The sequence below is a fragment of the Pseudorca crassidens genome, chromosome 15 (genome assembly GCF_039906515.1).
Source record: "Pseudorca crassidens isolate mPseCra1 chromosome 15, mPseCra1.hap1, whole genome shotgun sequence".
Classification (NCBI taxonomy): Eukaryota; Metazoa; Chordata; class Mammalia; order Artiodactyla; family Delphinidae; genus Pseudorca; species Pseudorca crassidens.
Window position 1 is genome coordinate 5,600,786 of NC_090310.1, and position 16,580 is coordinate 5,617,365.

Below are 16,580 nucleotides of genomic sequence, written 5' to 3' on the forward strand. Positions count from 1 at the left end.
ACATAGTAAGTACTCAATCAGTGTTGGCTGCCATCCTTAGAACTGCTTAAGGACTTGGGAGAGTTTCACTTGTCCATCAGGAATTGAGAAGAAAATTGTGCTTGAGAAGAAAATAGTATATTAAGATTATAAATTGAGTTTCAAATATTTGACTATTTCACATTTTTCAAAGGTCTGGTTGTTAGTGGTTTTTGTCATGTACTAAATGCATAAATAGAATAATAACATTTATTACGTTTTTTTCATGTATAACATTATTACATTGAATATTACAGTGTAACATGATTACATTGAATTTTTCATGTGTAACATTATTACATTATTACATTATTATACAGTAGCCATAGATGGTCACATCTATGTCACAGAAGCCACCTGCAAGGCCACCCTGAAGCCGATGTTGATGTGACCCTTCTTTGTCTAATTCCCCACAGGTATCACCTCCCCCAGAAACCTTCCTTCTTCTGGGCTCTCACAGCACCTGTCTTGATGTCCATTCTTGTCACTGAAAATCTTTCTAAAGCAGGTTAGTCGGTCTGTTGGCCCTGGCAAAATGGTATAATTGATTTCCCTTTGGTAACAGAAGGGCAGCAGCCCTAGTGTTAATATTCCTACCACAAATCCTCATTATCTTGCATTGGAAATGTAACTGTGGGAAGTGGGGGCCACTGAGCTGATAACAGTCACCCCCGATCAGCTCTGGAGAGGCTTTGGGGGTTAAATTCTATGGTAGTTTGAAGTAGGCAAAAGGGAGTTCAGGGTGATCTCTTTGTTGAATTTACCATGGCTCCAGGCCTAGATCTCAGCTTTACCGGATTTTCTGCTGGAATTTTTCAACCACAGGACACCCAGTCACCCTGTTGAAACCCACAAGAGACCTAGGGAGGATTTGTTAATTCATCACGGGGGAAAGGTTCTTCATAGGGGTGGAGCCCTTAGGGCCAGCCTCCAAGAAGCCCAACAGGTGAGGCAAAGGTAAGCAGGGACTCCAGCACACCAGGGGACAGGGGAGGGAGGATGGCCTCTTGGTGGCTCTCAGAAGGTCAGACTGAGGCCTCATGCCCTGAACCACTCCATGCAGAGACCACTTGTGCAGACTGCTCATGCCCACCAGAGTGAATATTTTGAGGCTCCCTGTATTCTTTTTAGTGTTCCAGCTGTTCCTAGCCTATGGGTTCATACAGTATTATTCCAAACATTTGTTTATGGGCTGAATTGTGTCCCTTGAGAAATCCATATGTTAAGGCATAATCCCCAAAGTGACTGTATTTGGAGACAGCACCTCTAAAGGGGTAATTAAGGCTAAATGAGGTCATAAGGGTGGGGCCCGAATCCAATAGGACTGGTGTCCTTATAAGAAGAGGAACAGACACCAGAGATCTCTCTCTTGAGAGAGCACAGAGAGGTCATGTGAGCACATAGTGAGATGATGCCACCTATAAGCCAAGAGGAGAGGCCTCAGAATGAAACCTACCTTGGTGGCACCTTATCTTGAACTTCCCAGTCTCCAGAACTATGAGAAATAAATTTCTGTTGGGTAAGCCACCCAGGCTGTGGTACTTTATAATGGCAGCCTGAGCAGACTAAGACAACACCCAATGGGCAAAAGGAATACATTGGTAAAGAAAGACAGAGGGACTGCCCTGGTGGTCCAGTGGTTAAGACTCTGCATTCCCAATGCAGGGGGCCCGGGTTCAATCCCTGGTCAGGGAACTAGATCCTGCATGCTGCAACTAAAGATCCCGCACGCGGCAACGAAGATACAGCGTGCTGCAACTAAGACCCGGCACAGCCAAATAAATAAATATTAAAAAAAAAAAAAGAAAGAAAAGGAGCTTTCTGTCTAGGAGGGAAAAAGATGATAAATGAGTAAATATAATTTCTGATTCTAAGGAAAATTCCAGTATTATGAGAGCTAGTGGGGGGGTGGTGGCAGGCAATGGTTTTCTTTTTTCTTTTTTTTTTTTAATGGTTTTCTTATATTGGGCCTTAAAAAAGGCCTCTCTGAGGAGGTGACATTTGAGCTCATCAAGGATGACAAGGAGCCAGCTTTGTACCTCTCAGGGAAGAACATTCCAGACAGGAGAATTAGCTACAAAGGTCCTAGGTGGGCAGGAGGCACATCAAGGCCATTGTGGCTGGAACATGAAAAATGAGGCTGGGAGGTGCACAGGCCCAGGGATTGAGGATAAGTTGAAAAGTCTTTGGAGGGTTTTAAGCAGAGGAGGTGCATGATCTCATTTATCTGATGGAGATGAAGTTGACACTGTCCCCAACATCTAATTCAGGAGATAGACAAGAAAACAGGCAAAAATCATAGCAGCATGATGGGTACTTTCGTAGGAGAAGCTAAGGCCATGGGAAAGCATGTGAATTTCACCAATGTTAACCTCCCCGCCCCCCCAACTGTAGGTCTTTATCACATGCAATTAAACGGAAACTTATCAAAGGATTTGTGTACTGCTGCTTTTCTTTCTCGACCCCTCCCCCAACAATATTAAATAACCTCGGATGGCACATTGGTTCCAGCCCTTAGATTTTTCAACTTTACCCAATTTTGGACCTCCTAAATTTTGGGGTTGGCGGTGGTAGGAGCAAAGAGGATTTTGCTTGCAGGTGGGCAACTTCTTCCATGGGGGAAGGAGTGTTCTGACCCACTATATTTCTCCTGCAGCAGAAATAAGTGGCACTATATATATCCACTTACAATCTCAGCGCTTCAGCTGAGGCTTGTTCTTGAATGGCAACATTAAACAAAAGCAAGGAGCATGTCTCTGAACGTATCTTGTAGGAATTGCAAGCTCTATTTATTACCAGGTGTGAAATATATCTGTCTGAGAAGGGAAAACAAAGATTCTGGTGAGTTAGTGATGATGGTGTGGCAGTGGGGCGGTGCGGGGCGAGCAATGGGGAAGTACTGTCAGGAAGGGGCAGGAGGTGGAGCCAGGTCCTGGAGGGGCTGGAGGTAGGTCAGGTTATCACTTTCATGCTCTGTCCATTTACCATGGTTACCACGTGTTTCCAGGAACAGCTCATCATTCAACCAGTCTCATAGATAGAGTCTGCAGGTGAGGCCTGACAGGGCCTCCTGGTCCAGCTCTCTCTTGAGAGAGCACAGAGAGGTCATGTGAGCACATAGTGAGATGATGCCACCTATAAGCCAAGAGGAGAGGCCTCAGAATGAAACCTACCTTGGTGGCACCTTGATCTTGAACTTCCCAGTCTCCAGAACTATGAGAAATAAATTTCTGTTGGGTAAGCCTCATTTGGGCATCCGGGCCCCACTTTCCCCTCCCTCTCATCATTGCTCTGAGCCAAGGCACCTGCCCCGTCGCGTAGGCACTGAAAAGCGGTCCGCTGAGGTCTAGCCTCGGAGTGATGCAGCTGCAACAAATGACCAGGCCGGCCTCTTCCAGGCAGAACACCTGAGCTCTCCTTTGCTTACAGGGTCTCCGTCTGTCTGCAGCCTTCGCCTTCCCAAAGACCCTCCTTACCTCCTCCCCCTCCCCGGGCTAAGAAGGACCCCAGGGCTCAAGCTGGGGAGAAAACCCCGCCCAGCATGCCACGTTCAGCTCAGGGGTGGCCTCTTCCCGGGCCCGTCCGCCGTCTGCTAAGGAAGCCCCGCGGGTGCCCACCGCCCCGCAGCAGCCCCCAAGCGTCCCTCTCCAGCCTCCTGGCTTCTGCGAGGATACTTAGGGCAGAAAGAGCCGAACCAAAGACGCTTGTCACTGCCTGCCCCTCCCTCCCGGCCTGCGGCCCCGCCCACGCGGACAGAGGTTTAAAGGGCCAGGCAGGCGCACCCGGGCGTGACGCCTCTCCCCACTCCCGCCGCCCGCCCAGGCCGCACCCACTTGGAGGCGGCGCGCCGGGGCCTATTCCTCCGGCGGCGGGCGCGGCCGCTTTAAGCGGGGGCGGGACTGCGTGCTGCGGCGCGACAGCGGCGGCGGCTGAGAGGGCTTAGGTGGGGTCGCGGGCTGGGGCTGCAGGAAGCCGGCCGCCGATGTCGGGGTAAGTGTGGGCAGGCGCGGTACGGCGGCGGTACGGCGGCGGAACGGCCTCGGGAGGTGCGCGCGGCGGCCCCAACGGGTGCGGCGGGGCCCGGGCGTGGGGAGGCCTCTGCGGCGCCGCGGTCAGCGGAGCGATGGAGGGAAGCGCATAGCGATGGAGAGAGGCTCCGAGCAACCCGGGGTCCCTCCGTCCCCCATCGGGGCCCAGTCCGGGTGGCGGGGGCCGGCGGCGGCTCTCAAACCGCCGCCGCTGCTGCCTGGGCTGGCCGGGGATCGCCGGGAGGCGAAAGGCTAGTGGCGCGGGAATTGACCCTCGGCGCCCGCCGTAGCCCGGCCCAGGAGGCGGGCGTTGGGTGTCCGGAGAGGGTGACAAAAGGAGGGAAGCCGAGGGCTGTTTGAGGCCGGGGAGATAGAGTGTGGGGTTGGGGCCCCGTCCCCTCGGAGGCCCTCCTGTTGCCCTGGCCCCTCTCGGCCTCCACGCAGGCACCTGGCTCGCCTGGCCCGGCGCGCAGAGCGAAGGTACCGGCGTCGACAGCGCCCCCTCTGGCCCGGCGCCGCCGCCTCAGGCCTGGCGCGGCGCGGCGGCGCCGTTTGCTGGGAGCGGGCGGGGCACCGGCTCCGGCCCCCACAACCTGGGCCGGGACGCGGGGGCGGGACAGAAGCCAGGCCCGGGCCCTTGGCTTCTGGGGTCTTGGAGCTTCTCTCCAGCTTGGAGGCTGGATGGGACGTCTTCCCTCGGGGCCCCCAACCCCCCGGCCCAGCGGATAGCGGAGCCTGGCCTCTCGGGGTCTCGGGAAATGGGGGGTTGACGCCTTCGGTGAAGAAATGGATCCAAGCCTTTAAAAAGTTTGGGCACGACCCACCCGAAGTTTCTTAGGTAGGGAGTGGCCGTGACCCTGAGTCTTGGGTCTCGGTGATGGGAGGTGAAGAGGAAGCAGAAGTCGGGTCATCCAGCGGGGCTGACAGAATCCCTCCGGTTGGTTTCGTTAGTGACTTTTCCTGCCCCCGGAGCCGGCGGGCTGCGCGGGAACAGCGGCAGGCACCCTCTCTGCTTTTGGTGTCTCGAGAGGGCGGGCGGAAGAGGATCTGTGGCGTCAGGGTGTCCCCATTGCTTGGGGCAGGAGTGTGAGCTGCAAGGGAGCGTATCTGGTAGGCAGGGCCGTTGAAAGGCCTGCAGAAGAGTTAATGGTGTGTTTGTTGAAGAAAGAAGAAAAGCAAGTCATGAAACTGCTCCTTAATGTAGAGTGAAACGTGACTGTTACATTCGCGGGGAGGATGGGTAAGAGCAATTTCACTAGGTTCTCTTAAGAGGGCTCTTAAAATAGAGACCAAGTCTCCTGTTTTTCAGCCTGGAGCTGCAGTTCTCAAATTGTGGTCATCCACACCTGTTTCCAACTCACTGAGGTGCTTTTTGAAGCATTTAGCCTATTGTATGTCAGATGCAAGCAAAATTTACAGCTTCCTGGACGCCTCCCTGAACCGAGGTCTCTGGATGGTCCTTGGGAGTCTACCTTTGGCACCTGATTTTAGTGCACAGTGAAGTTTGAGAACCCCTCACCTAATGCACAGGTGGTTCAACTACAGTCAGCAGACCAAATCCAGCCAGGTGGCTGTTTTTATACAGCACGAAAACTAAGAATGGTTTTTACATTTTTTTAACGGTTGGGGGAAAAAAATCAAAAGAGGAATAATGTTTCATGATACAACTCAAATGAAATTCAAATTTCAGTGTCTGTAAATAAAGATTTATGGATTACAGCCATGGTCGTTCGCTTACAAGTTGTCTGTGGCTATTTTGTGCCTCCAGCAGAGCTCAGGAGTTGGGACAGACCACAGAGCCTGAAATATTTACTCTCTGGCTCTTTACAGAGAGTTTGCTGGCCCCTAGCCTAGGGAAAGACGGACATACCATAGGAAAGAAAAGCATCTGTGTATAAAAATCTTGTTTAGAAATTAATAGACAGTATGGACTTAAGTAACTTTTATTTTCAAAAAAGCAGAGGGAGCAGTGTTGTTTTCTGAATTAATGGAAAACTATTTAGATTAACAGAGGCATTTAGGTAAGATTTTCCTAGCGATCATGAACCTGTGCCCTCAGTAAGTTGGTTAATCATATGCTTCTTTTTGTAGGCTGGGCAAACTCATGGTTATAATACTTTTCTCCTGAGAAACAAACTAGCTCAAAAGAAAAATGGCGTTTGTTGCAACACAAGGGGCCACGGTGGTTGACCAAACCACTCTGATGAAAAAATACCTTCAGTTTGTGGCAGCTCTCACGGATGTAAATACACGTGAGTTGATGCTTTTCGTCATTAAGAAATGTGTTGATGTGACTCCTTCATCTCAGTTCAAATGATGTGCACGTTGAGATGAGTAGTCACATTAACTTTTATCTTAATTTCCCCTTTCTCTACCTCGTGGAGAAGCAAAGTGATGAGCATTTCTGGCTGGAGCCCCAAAGAGGCACGCGTGTGGGTGCGCGTATGTGTGTATATGTGTCCTTGTCTGTGGATGCACGTGTATGTTTGGGAGTACGAGTGAGTGTGACTGGTTGTAGGGAACTAGTTATGTGCCTGCTTTTAGACCATGACAGTCAAACTGATAAGATCTGATTGCTTCTCTTAAATTATTAAATCCAGTAATTTTAGGAACATTCTTAACATAATTTCTCAATTAATCTGATGGTTTGTTTTGCCATTTACAGCTGATGAAACAAAGTTAAAAATGATGCAAGAAGTTAGTGAAAATTTTGAGGTATGAGCTTTATATTTTATTTTATATTATATTTTATAAAGCTTTAAATTTTGAGGTATGAGCTTTTCATTTTGTGATAAGTATTCACATGTGCTTTCCTACAGCTTCCCTGTCAGTCTTTTTACTAGTAACTTAAAAATTATCTTTGTTAATGTAATTTGTTGTATTTCAAAATTGAAATTTGTACAGTGTTGTCCAGTTTCTTCACACTGGTGATAGTGACTCCTGAACAGTGTTGAGGAATATTGCTTTTGTTTTGGTTATTTGACCTTTTTTTCTTTTCTTTTTTAATTTATTTATTTTTGGCTGCGTTGGGTCTTCGTTGCTGCATGCGGGCTTTCTCTAGTTGTGGCGAGCAGGGGCTACTCTTTATTGCGGTGCGCAGGCTTCTCGTTGCAGTGGCTTCTCGTTGCGGAGCATGGGCTCTAGGTGCGCGGGCTTCAGTAGCTGTGGCTCGCGGGCTCTAGAGCGCAGGCTCAGGAGTTGTGACGCGTGGGCTTAGCTGCTCTGTGACATGTGGGATCTTCCCGGACCAGGGCTCGAACCCATGTCCCCTGCATTGGCAGGTGGATCCTTAACCACTGCGCCACCAGGGGATCCCCTTGACGTTTTTTTCATTTTCAACTATGGTAACCCTTTTAGGCATATGCTTTCAGGATACACTCAAACTTTTGTTGTGGATTTGTTATGCTAGGTAATGGATGGTATGGGAATGAGAGCTGGGTGGCAGTTTTGGCTCTCCTGTTTATAACTTCTGCAACTTTGATCAAACAGTTTCTCTCTTCTGGCTCTTACATTCTACGATTTTATATTGACCCATAGGTCCCTCAGATTCTGTTCATTTTTCTTCAGTCTTTTTTCTCTTTGTTCTCTGATCTGCCTTCAGATTCACTGTTTTTCTGTCATCTCCGCATCTGCTGGGATGTTATTTTTAAATTTCAGTTTATTTGTATTTTTGTTTTAAAATTTTGGTTATTGTCTTTCAGTTCTAGAATTTCCATTTGGTTCTTCTTTAGATGCCACTTCTGTAGAGATTCCCCATCTTCATTTATTGAGACCATGTTTTCCTTTTATTCTTTGAACGTATTTATAATAACTGCTTTGAAGTCTTTGCTAAATACAATCCTCTATAAAGGTGGATTTTTATTGACTACAGGTCACGTTATCTGGCTTCCTTGCATGTCTGGTAGTTTTTGATTGTACACCAGACATTGTGTGTGAAATGTAAGGACCCTAGATTCTGTTATCTCCCTTGGAAGAGTGTTGATATTTTCACTATAGTCAGCAGTTCAGGTGCTGGCTGATCTCACTGAACTTGTGTAGGCTTGGTTTTATGCCATGGTAGAGAGGATCTCTGGGAATCCCAAGGGGTTTCCCAAGTCCCTCTGACTTTGTAGGATTCAACCTCCAAACCCCATCTTTCTGTGGATCTCATCAGAGGTTGATTTTAGATTTTTTTGGGATGGGGCTAAACTAAGCCTTACTCTGGGGCATGGTCCTTCCTCAGCTGAATGTATGAGGTGCTATCAAGGTGTTAAGGTCTTTGCACTGTGTCGAGGCTGGACCCCCAACATCCTCTGACATTGCTAAACCTCTGATGTCTTTCTTCATTTCTCAGTCCTCAAGTGCCCACTCCCTGGTAAGCCTCAGGTAGTCTTACCTTCCCTTACCTATAAGTACAGCCCAGTCCTCAGTCAAGGACTCACAGGAGACCATCCACACCCCCTTCTGTAGTTCCTTTTTCTCTGGGGCTTTGCCCTGCAGATTCCGGCCACTTCAGCTGTTGCAAACTCTGGTATTTGCGCCTCAGCTCAGCAGGACCATCATGCTTTCCTTGGGCTCCAGCCTGCTGAGCCTGGTTGGGAAACCGTTCCCAGGCAGAGAGCCGAGGTGGGGCACAGTTGGTGAGTTCCCCTTCTTCTAGAGATCATGGTCTTGCACTGCCTCTGGTCCAGCACCTGAAACTGTTCTCTCATATTTTGTCCTACTTTATTGTTAGTCTGGTGCCAGTTAGTCTCAAAGGCTGAAGAGAAACTCGCTTTTCTTTTAATGTGGCTATGATAAAACCTTTCTCAGAGTTAATATGATTAAGAACAATAGATAAAATGTTTCCTAGCCTCTGTCATGGTCATTTGAATCACTAAACATTAAATAAATGTTCGTGGGATCGAATTAGATACCCTACTCTCTATAGTAATGGATGGTATTTTTGTTTGCTGAGGGAATTTTTTGTTTTTTTTTTGTTTTGATTTAAATAGATGTTTTCCAGGATTTGTTGCCTTGAACTGAGGTGGAAAAAAATCCTGAGATATTTAGAGATTGAGCTAAAGAGCTTTCTCTTCCACCCAAGCTGTTAGTGCAAATTGTTGAAAAATAAATAAATAAAGCTAAAAAAAAGAGGTGGGCGGTAGAACAGGAAAGGCCTGCATTCTGCATTTTATTGGAAGAACTGCTAGGAGAGAGCCACAGCCCTTAAAGTTTATTTGAGAGGCTGAAATTGTGGCACTGCCTGTGATCCTCTGAGTGTGGGCGTGGGGCTCTTTCAATTAAGTGTCTCAACCCTTTCTCTCCTGTTTAGGGTCTGGCAGTTAGCAAGTTAGTTCCTGGCTTTGGTCTCAGATGCATTGATTAAATTAACAGAATTAAAAGTTAGCAAAGTAATAACACTTGGGGCTTTTCCAAATAGTGCCTTTTGAAATCTGATAGGTATTTACCTTAAATGAAATTCAGATGACTGAGTCCTTCGACGAATGAAATACTAGAATGACCACCAGTAGGTAATTCTAAATTACCACCACTGTTATCCCAGAACAAAATATTTAAGTGAAATTAAGAATTCCCAGTGGTTTAAGGAATCTTAGAAATTCATTTCATTAACCACTTTGGGATAAGATTCCAGGCTAAGTAAATGTCACATGGGCCATTTCCCAGGGCAGAAAATAAAGAAATGTTGAAGTTAGAAGTCACAGGAAGCATTCGTATGGATCAAAAAGCCAGGGGCTAAGTTGAAATACTGGCAGAATAACTGGGCACCTTGTTGAATCTTTCCTATGGGAGAAATTTGAAACTTAGATGTTTGAAGTCTGTGGAATCTGGATGGTATGGGCTGACGTGCAGATGAGCTTGATTTCTTGATAACCTTGATAATGTTCCATCATGACTCTTATCCCTCTTTTCCTTCAATCCTTGAATGTGGGTGTTTCGTAAAAAGTCTTACACTTTGGGGTTGAAAGGTGACAAATACAGTTCTTGTCCCCAGTGGATTCGCCGTCGGCTTGGGGAGGGGCTGGTGAGGTGCTGTCTGGCTCCTAGGGGTGCCTCTTGACACACAGCGTGCTGTGGGCACGGGGCCCCTGGAATTGAGCTCCGGGTCGGCCGTGGGAGACCAGTGCTCAGGTGTGCATCCCAAGAATGGCGGTTCTTTCTTTGCCCCTGTGGCAGCGCACTCTTTTCTGGTTTTTGCCTGTATTTCCTTCTTTATAGACTCCTCAGGTAATAGACAACCCCATGTCTTTATCTTCCTCCCAGATCAGTGTCTGGAGCTCCAGACACATTTAGCTGCCCAGATGCCTTGACTCACCAGCTTCTCAGACTCAAGATAATAAAAGTTTAAATTCCTTCCTCTTATACTCCCATCCCTGCCATATTGAACTAGAAAAAGTTTCTAGTTCATATTGAACTAGAAAAAGTTCAATATGTACCTTTTACACTCAGCCTTTCTCGTCATTTTGTGCCTTTGCATGTGCTTTCCTTAGAACCTTTCCCACTTTCTCCCGTGGTTAACTCCTGCTGGCCTTTTAGGTTTTAGTGTCAGCATCACTTCTTCGGGAAGGTGGTCTCTGCTATTGGTTCCATCCAGTCAGTCATGCCCCATTGTTCAGTTCCCTTAGTTAGGTGAACATTCTCCACAGTGCGAGTATTTCTAGATTTACCAGTAAATTTTAGTGTTTAGTTCTCTCTAATTGGATATCAGAAGCAGCAATCATCTTAACTTCTTTAAAACTATGTTATCACTAAAGCATCTGAAGGTATTAAAAATTACTATCAGCTCTGCTACAATTTTTTCCTTTTGAGGTTATTATAATATGTGAATTTGAATATGTACACAAACCTTTATGGGGTTTTCTTTTATTTTTGCATAATTAGAATGTCACTTCATCTCCTCAATATTCTACGTTCCTGGAGCACATCATCCCTCGATTTCTTACATTTCTTCAAGATGGAGAAGTTCAGTTCCTTCAGGAGAAACCAGCCCAGGTAACCTGTTCAAAAATATAATGAGAAAAAAATGTCCTGCTGTAGGAGTGCAAGCACTTAAGAATGAAAACAACTCAAAAAACTTATGGTTCCCCTTAAAAACAAAAGAAATTTTGTCATATAAGGATAACTTTGTCCAAGGCCATTGCCTCCTCAGCTAAATATCTTGGTTTTATTTCCTCATAGCCATCTCTTTCACAATTTAAATTCTTCACATTTGCTGACCAGTGACGTGTGCATATGCTATGTATTATAGCCAAATTCATGTGTATATATAGGAGGGAGCAACAGTTTCATGACCCTTCCCATACCTGTTGCCCAGCTCTGGTCTTACTATTTTCAGTTCTTGTAACTCTGGCCAGTTTTGTTTTATCTATACCCCTACCCACTCTTCGCCTCCCCCCTCTTCGCCTTGATTATTTTAAAACAGTCCCATCATAACTTTTTTTCCATAAATATTTCAGCATGTATCCCTTAAAAATAACTTTAAAAATTACCATAGTACTAGTGAAAGTTAATTGCTAAACAAAGCACTTTTATGTGGTACCAGTTCAAGATCTACCTATTTGACCTACTTTTTAAGTTGTCAGTTCTATAGACAAAATCATGAAAGCTTAGCACAGCTTATGATGTAATTAGTCCTTAGGCCCAAGGTAATTGGAGAGCACGTCAGAGGAGCTAAACAGAGCTTATGAAGGGAGACTGCAAATGAAGTTCACTTGGTGTTTTGCTCTTTTCATCTTAAATTCACCCCACATGCACACATTAGTGTCCTCCTCCTGGGAATACTGATAAGGTGTAAAAGAGGAAAATTTGGCTTACTTGATTTGGTACACAATTTTAGAAATACTGAAAATACTGGTTTGCAATACATGCTTTGGATTACATTTAAATAATTTACAGAACCATTTCTAAAATGGGCTCCATCTTATTGTATGGTGGTTACCAGTGCTGGGTACAGCTGTGTGACACTTCTAGGATGCCAAATAATTACCTTGGAACTCTTGGAAGGATTTCATATTTACATTTTTGTTTCTCTTCAACAGCAACTGCGGAAGCTCGTTCTAGAAATAATTCATAGAATACCAACCAATGAACATCTTCGTCCTCATACAAAAAATGTTTTGTCTGTTATGTTTCGCTTTCTGGAGGTAACTTTTGAGAATTTTTATCTAGCCGCAGTCAAAACTTTTAATGATTTTCTTACTGTAAAATCCTGCATTATACAACTTTTTCACTAAAGTTCTGATTCACATGAGTAGAAATTTTTTTAATGTCCATTTTCTTCCACTTTGCCAACCAGATTACTAAGAAAGATTATTAAATGAAAATCTTTTTTTTTGAGTCACTGAGGGATTGACTAGACATAGTGGGAATCTGAAAGTGGGTGGTGGTCAACAGACTCCAAGTACAGGGGTCATTGGCTTTGTGCCTCTGTTTGTGTGTCAGGCGCAGTAGATGCATAGTAGTCAAAGAGTTCCTCAAATTCTTGGGGTTAATCCATTTGGTACCTGTTAAGCTAACCTCTGAAATTGTTTTCTTGTTGTCCTTAGTCTTGGTGTGTTTAGAATTCTGTCATGTTTCTGGGCCCCTTGGAAAGATGAGCTCTGTAGGGGGACTGAGTTGAGTTCAGATCCTGGCTCTGCCATGTATTAGCTCTGTCATGTCAGCCCCATTCTTTCCTGCCCCAAGCCTTCGCTTCCTCGTAGTAAGATGTGGAAGGCACCCCCATGCAGACAGTGTAAAGTGTTAGCACAGGGCCCAGTGCATGGTGGCTGCTCACTCATTGCTCTTTTGGCAATATTTTCAAACAATGAAACGTGTCTGCTGGGCCATTAAGACCTTGCTTCGTAGTGTGACTTGCCTTAATTGCCAGTTACTCATTTGTCTGAGTGTTACTCTCACAGGACCTACTGGCGGGCTATACTTCAGACAGTCCACCAAAGACTGCAAAAGCTTCCTCTCTGGGACAGCTGTGTTCTGTGGGTTTATGAATTTTCTACAAACCAAATCTAAGTTGGTTGATGGAGGGTGTATATGCAGAAAATGCTTAGAAAATAGTCTTTAGATTAAAATAAGTTTTCAGAAGTATGACTCTTTTTAAATGCTTTTTTTTTAAGACGGAAAATGAAGAGAATGTTCTTATTTGTCTAAGAATAATTATTGAACTGCACAAACAGTTCAGGCCACCCATCACCCAAGAAGTAAGTGTTTATCTTGATAGCATTTATAAACTGTGCTGACAAATTGCTTCTGTGTGAATTTTTTACCCTCTTTTAGAGTTGACAGAACATATGCTGCTTTCAGTCATAAAAAATATCGCCTAAGTTGGGGGAAATTCTTTGTGGGTTAAACAGTGACTTTCTTCTGAATGTGTACATGAATATTTTGCTGCATTTGTTCAGTATTTGAAATGTGTTAACCAACCAAACTGGCAGGGCTCTTTGGGTGGTTCTGGTACTTACAAGTCTGAGATGCCCCAAGGCTCCAATGGCTTTTATACAAGGGTTCAGATGTGGGTTCTGAAGTCAGAGCTGGGTTTGAATCTCAGTGTGCAGTTGAGTAGCTGTGTGACAGTGGGTAAGCTCTGAGCCTTTTGGAGCCTTTTCTGTAAAATGGGGACAATCACAGTATATCCTCAAAGATTGCTTAGATAATTAAATATAAAAGTTAAAGTTCTTGGGCTTCCCTGGTGGCTCAGTGGTTGAGAGTCCGCCTGCCGATGCAGGGGACATGGGTTCGTGCCCCGGTCCGGGAAGATCCCACATGCCGCGGAGCAGCTGGGCCCGTGAGCCATGGCCGCTGAGCCTGCAAGTCCGGAGCCTGTGCTCTGCAATGGGAGAGGCCACAGCAGTGAGAGGCCTGCGTACTGCAAAAAAAAGAAAAAAAAAAAAGTTCTTAGCACAGTGATTGGCATCTGCAGAGTCAGCATTAAACAGTCTGTTAGCCATAATTAAGATACTATCTTTTCTGATGATAACCTTGGTAAATGCCTGTTGTAGATTATTTGGAAATTGAAAGACGAAATAGAATTCCTTCCATCTGGAAAACAATATTTAATGTCTTGGTGATTTCTTTTCCTTTTTCCCACCTTATGTATTTGTATGTTTACATAATCACAATACTACTGTGGATGACATTTTATATCCTGATTGTTTCCCTTCACATTATATGTAAGCGTTTTCCCAATGATAAAAAATGTTTTGTAAAGTTAATTTTTAATGGATATATAATATTCTTTCATATTCTTGGATATTTAGGGTATTTCAAAATTTTTATTTCATGACTAAAACTGAATATCTGTTTACAATTCAAATTATTTTGTAGACTGGGTTTATAGAAGTAGAATTACCAGATCAAAGGTGTTAATGTTTAATGCTTCTGATACATATTGTTACATTGGTTTCCAGAAAGGCTTCAGCAGTTTAAGCTTCCCTTAGTAGTATAGTATAGTATGGTTGGGGAGGGGTGTCTCCTTATTTGCACTCCCTCCAGCATGGTGTGCTATTACTTTTTGAAAGGCAAAAAGTGACATTTATTATCATTTTCATTCCATTGCTCTTCCTGAATTAGAACTCTTGTTTTCTGTTTATCAGTCTTTTTGTGTGTGTGTGTTCACATTCATTGCCTAGTGGTATCTTGAGTCTGACATTTTTCTTACCTGTTTTGTGAGTTCTTACATATGGAAACTATTGATGTTTTTCTTATTTATTGTAAGCATTTTCTGTTTATAAATATCTTCCTAATACTGTCTATTTCTTTTTTAGATTCATCATTTTTTGGATTTTGTGAAACAGATTTACAAGGAGCTTCCAAAAGTAGTGGTATGCTGTTTTTAATATTATTTGAATTTACTGTTTATATTTATTTATTACTTCCTCATTCCAAACGGTTGAAGGAATAATTGGAGGGATGCTAATTTTACAATGGGGAATATTTAGTGATGGTTAAAATCTAGGTTCATAAATTAGCCCTTAGAAAAAGAGTTCTTTTCGTTTCATTGTTTAGATACTGTATTTTTGACGTAAAAGCAATATATTCTTATTGTAGAAATTTTGCAAAAAAGGAAAATCATCCATAATTATTCTTTCACTTATAAGCAACCATTGACGTTGGAGTTTTGTTTCGAGTTTAACTTTGTGCTTTGTAGAGATGGTTACCCTCATATTCTTGAAGCTTTTTGGGGGAGTGGTGTATACTTTCAGCATTTTTCTGTATCTTGAAAATTTTTTCCTGTATTGAAAAAACTGTTTCCAAGCAGTGCCACCCATATAAAAGTGTGTGGAGTGGAGGAGGAAAGGCTCCTCCCTACCATGCTCTCATTTACTGGAAGGAATCACTGTTACAGAAGGGAACGTCCTTCAGGACTCTTCTGTGGCAGTCATAATTTTTAGCGACCGATAATTTTCTGTCATATGCATGTACCTTGACCATCTCCCTATTGCTGGTTTCCCCCATTTTCAATTCATTACTGTCACAAATAATGCTTCAGTAAAAATCATTGTGCATAAATGTGTTTATGTTTCAGAGTTTCTATTTTCAGTTTTTTTTTAAGCTTAAATTTTTTTTTAAATTCACACATGGTAAAATTGACTTTTTGGTTTTTTAAGGATTTTAACCTGCTAATAGTGTATAAAACTTAAGTTGCGTTCTGAGTTATCGAGTTATCATCGTGTCAACTACCATTTTGATCAAAGAAGAGCTGCTTTTCATATGAAGCTGTCTTTTTTAACATGAAGCCCAAATTTCATTGAGAACTAAGGATGCCAGTGAGGTCCTGGCCTTTTAAAATGTTTTCTGTACTTTGTTTCTGTTCCATACTTGACCTCTATTTAGGAGACTGTGTGGAAAGTTAATTCAGTAGGGTTCAGCTCCTAGTTTCTTATCACTGGAGAGATGGGTTACATCCTCCCCGCCTCACTGAGGTGGTAATATAACATGACATACATTTCATCTTTTATCAGCCAGGAAAAAATAGAAAATACAGCAGGCAAGTTTGTTTTCTGTTGTTGGAGGTGGCGGGTGTGTCTGTCATGTTATCTTCATAGTCCTGGAAAAAAAGAACACCAAGTACTGTGGGGTTGGTGCAGTATAAAAGGGTAGGACATTCGATTTCTTCACCACACGTCAGCTGTAAATGACTTCTGTTTTTTTTTTTTTCTGTAGAACCGCTACTTTGAGAACCCTCAGGTGATCCCCGAGAACACAGTCCCCCCCCCAGAAATGGTTGGAATGATCACAACGATTGCTGTGAAAGTCAATCCTGAGCGTGAGGACAGTGAGACGAGAACAGTAAGCGTTTCCGTTGTTTTGCTTTTTGCTTTGCTTTTATCCACATCTCCTGCCCTTGGTAGAGGAAAAATGAGGTATTGACTTTTTAGACCACTTAAGTTTTTTGTTTTTTTCTTAAACACATGGAGGGATTTAGAATAAGCAAACAAACGTGTGTGCGTGTGCGAGAGAGTGTTGCTGATTGTGCTCTGCAGGTATGCATGTGAGCTGTTGCTCACCAAGTGTACAAAGATAACATCGTGGTGGAATCCAGAACCAGAAAGAGCAGCT

At 44.1% G+C, this 16,580-nt stretch overlaps 1 protein-coding gene and 1 non-coding gene across 17 annotated transcripts in view; both read left to right on the top strand.

Moving 5' to 3' along the window:
• The first annotated feature begins 3,856 nt into the window (after positions 1-3,856).
• The window catches only part of TRRAP (transformation/transcription domain associated protein), a 110,966-nt gene continuing 98,242 nt past the window's right edge, over positions 3,857-16,580 (top strand). For 14 of the 16 annotated variants that reach the window (XR_010934791.1, XM_067705566.1, XM_067705574.1 and 11 more), the window contains exons 1-8: positions 3,857-4,008; positions 6,138-6,298; positions 6,712-6,761; positions 10,908-11,018; positions 12,065-12,169; positions 13,139-13,222; positions 14,786-14,842; positions 16,185-16,310. Coding sequence is in view for 15 of the 16 variants with exons in the window: in XM_067705566.1 (XP_067561667.1) it covers positions 6,199-6,298; positions 6,712-6,761; positions 10,908-11,018; positions 12,065-12,169; positions 13,139-13,222; positions 14,786-14,842; positions 16,185-16,310 (633 nt within the window). In the remaining variant the exon portion in view is untranslated. Of the gene's footprint in view, positions 4,009-4,369; positions 4,527-4,920; positions 5,287-6,137; positions 6,299-6,711; positions 6,762-10,907; positions 11,019-12,064; positions 12,170-13,138; positions 13,223-14,785; positions 14,843-16,184; positions 16,311-16,580 lie in introns of those variants that run through there. The other 2 variants (XM_067705568.1, XM_067705567.1) reach the window with 2 other exon arrangements.
• Positions 6,427-6,626, top strand: LOC137208257 (small nucleolar RNA ZL1). Its single transcript, XR_010935574.1, has one exon. It is a non-coding gene; the product is annotated as a small nucleolar RNA ZL1 (small nucleolar RNA).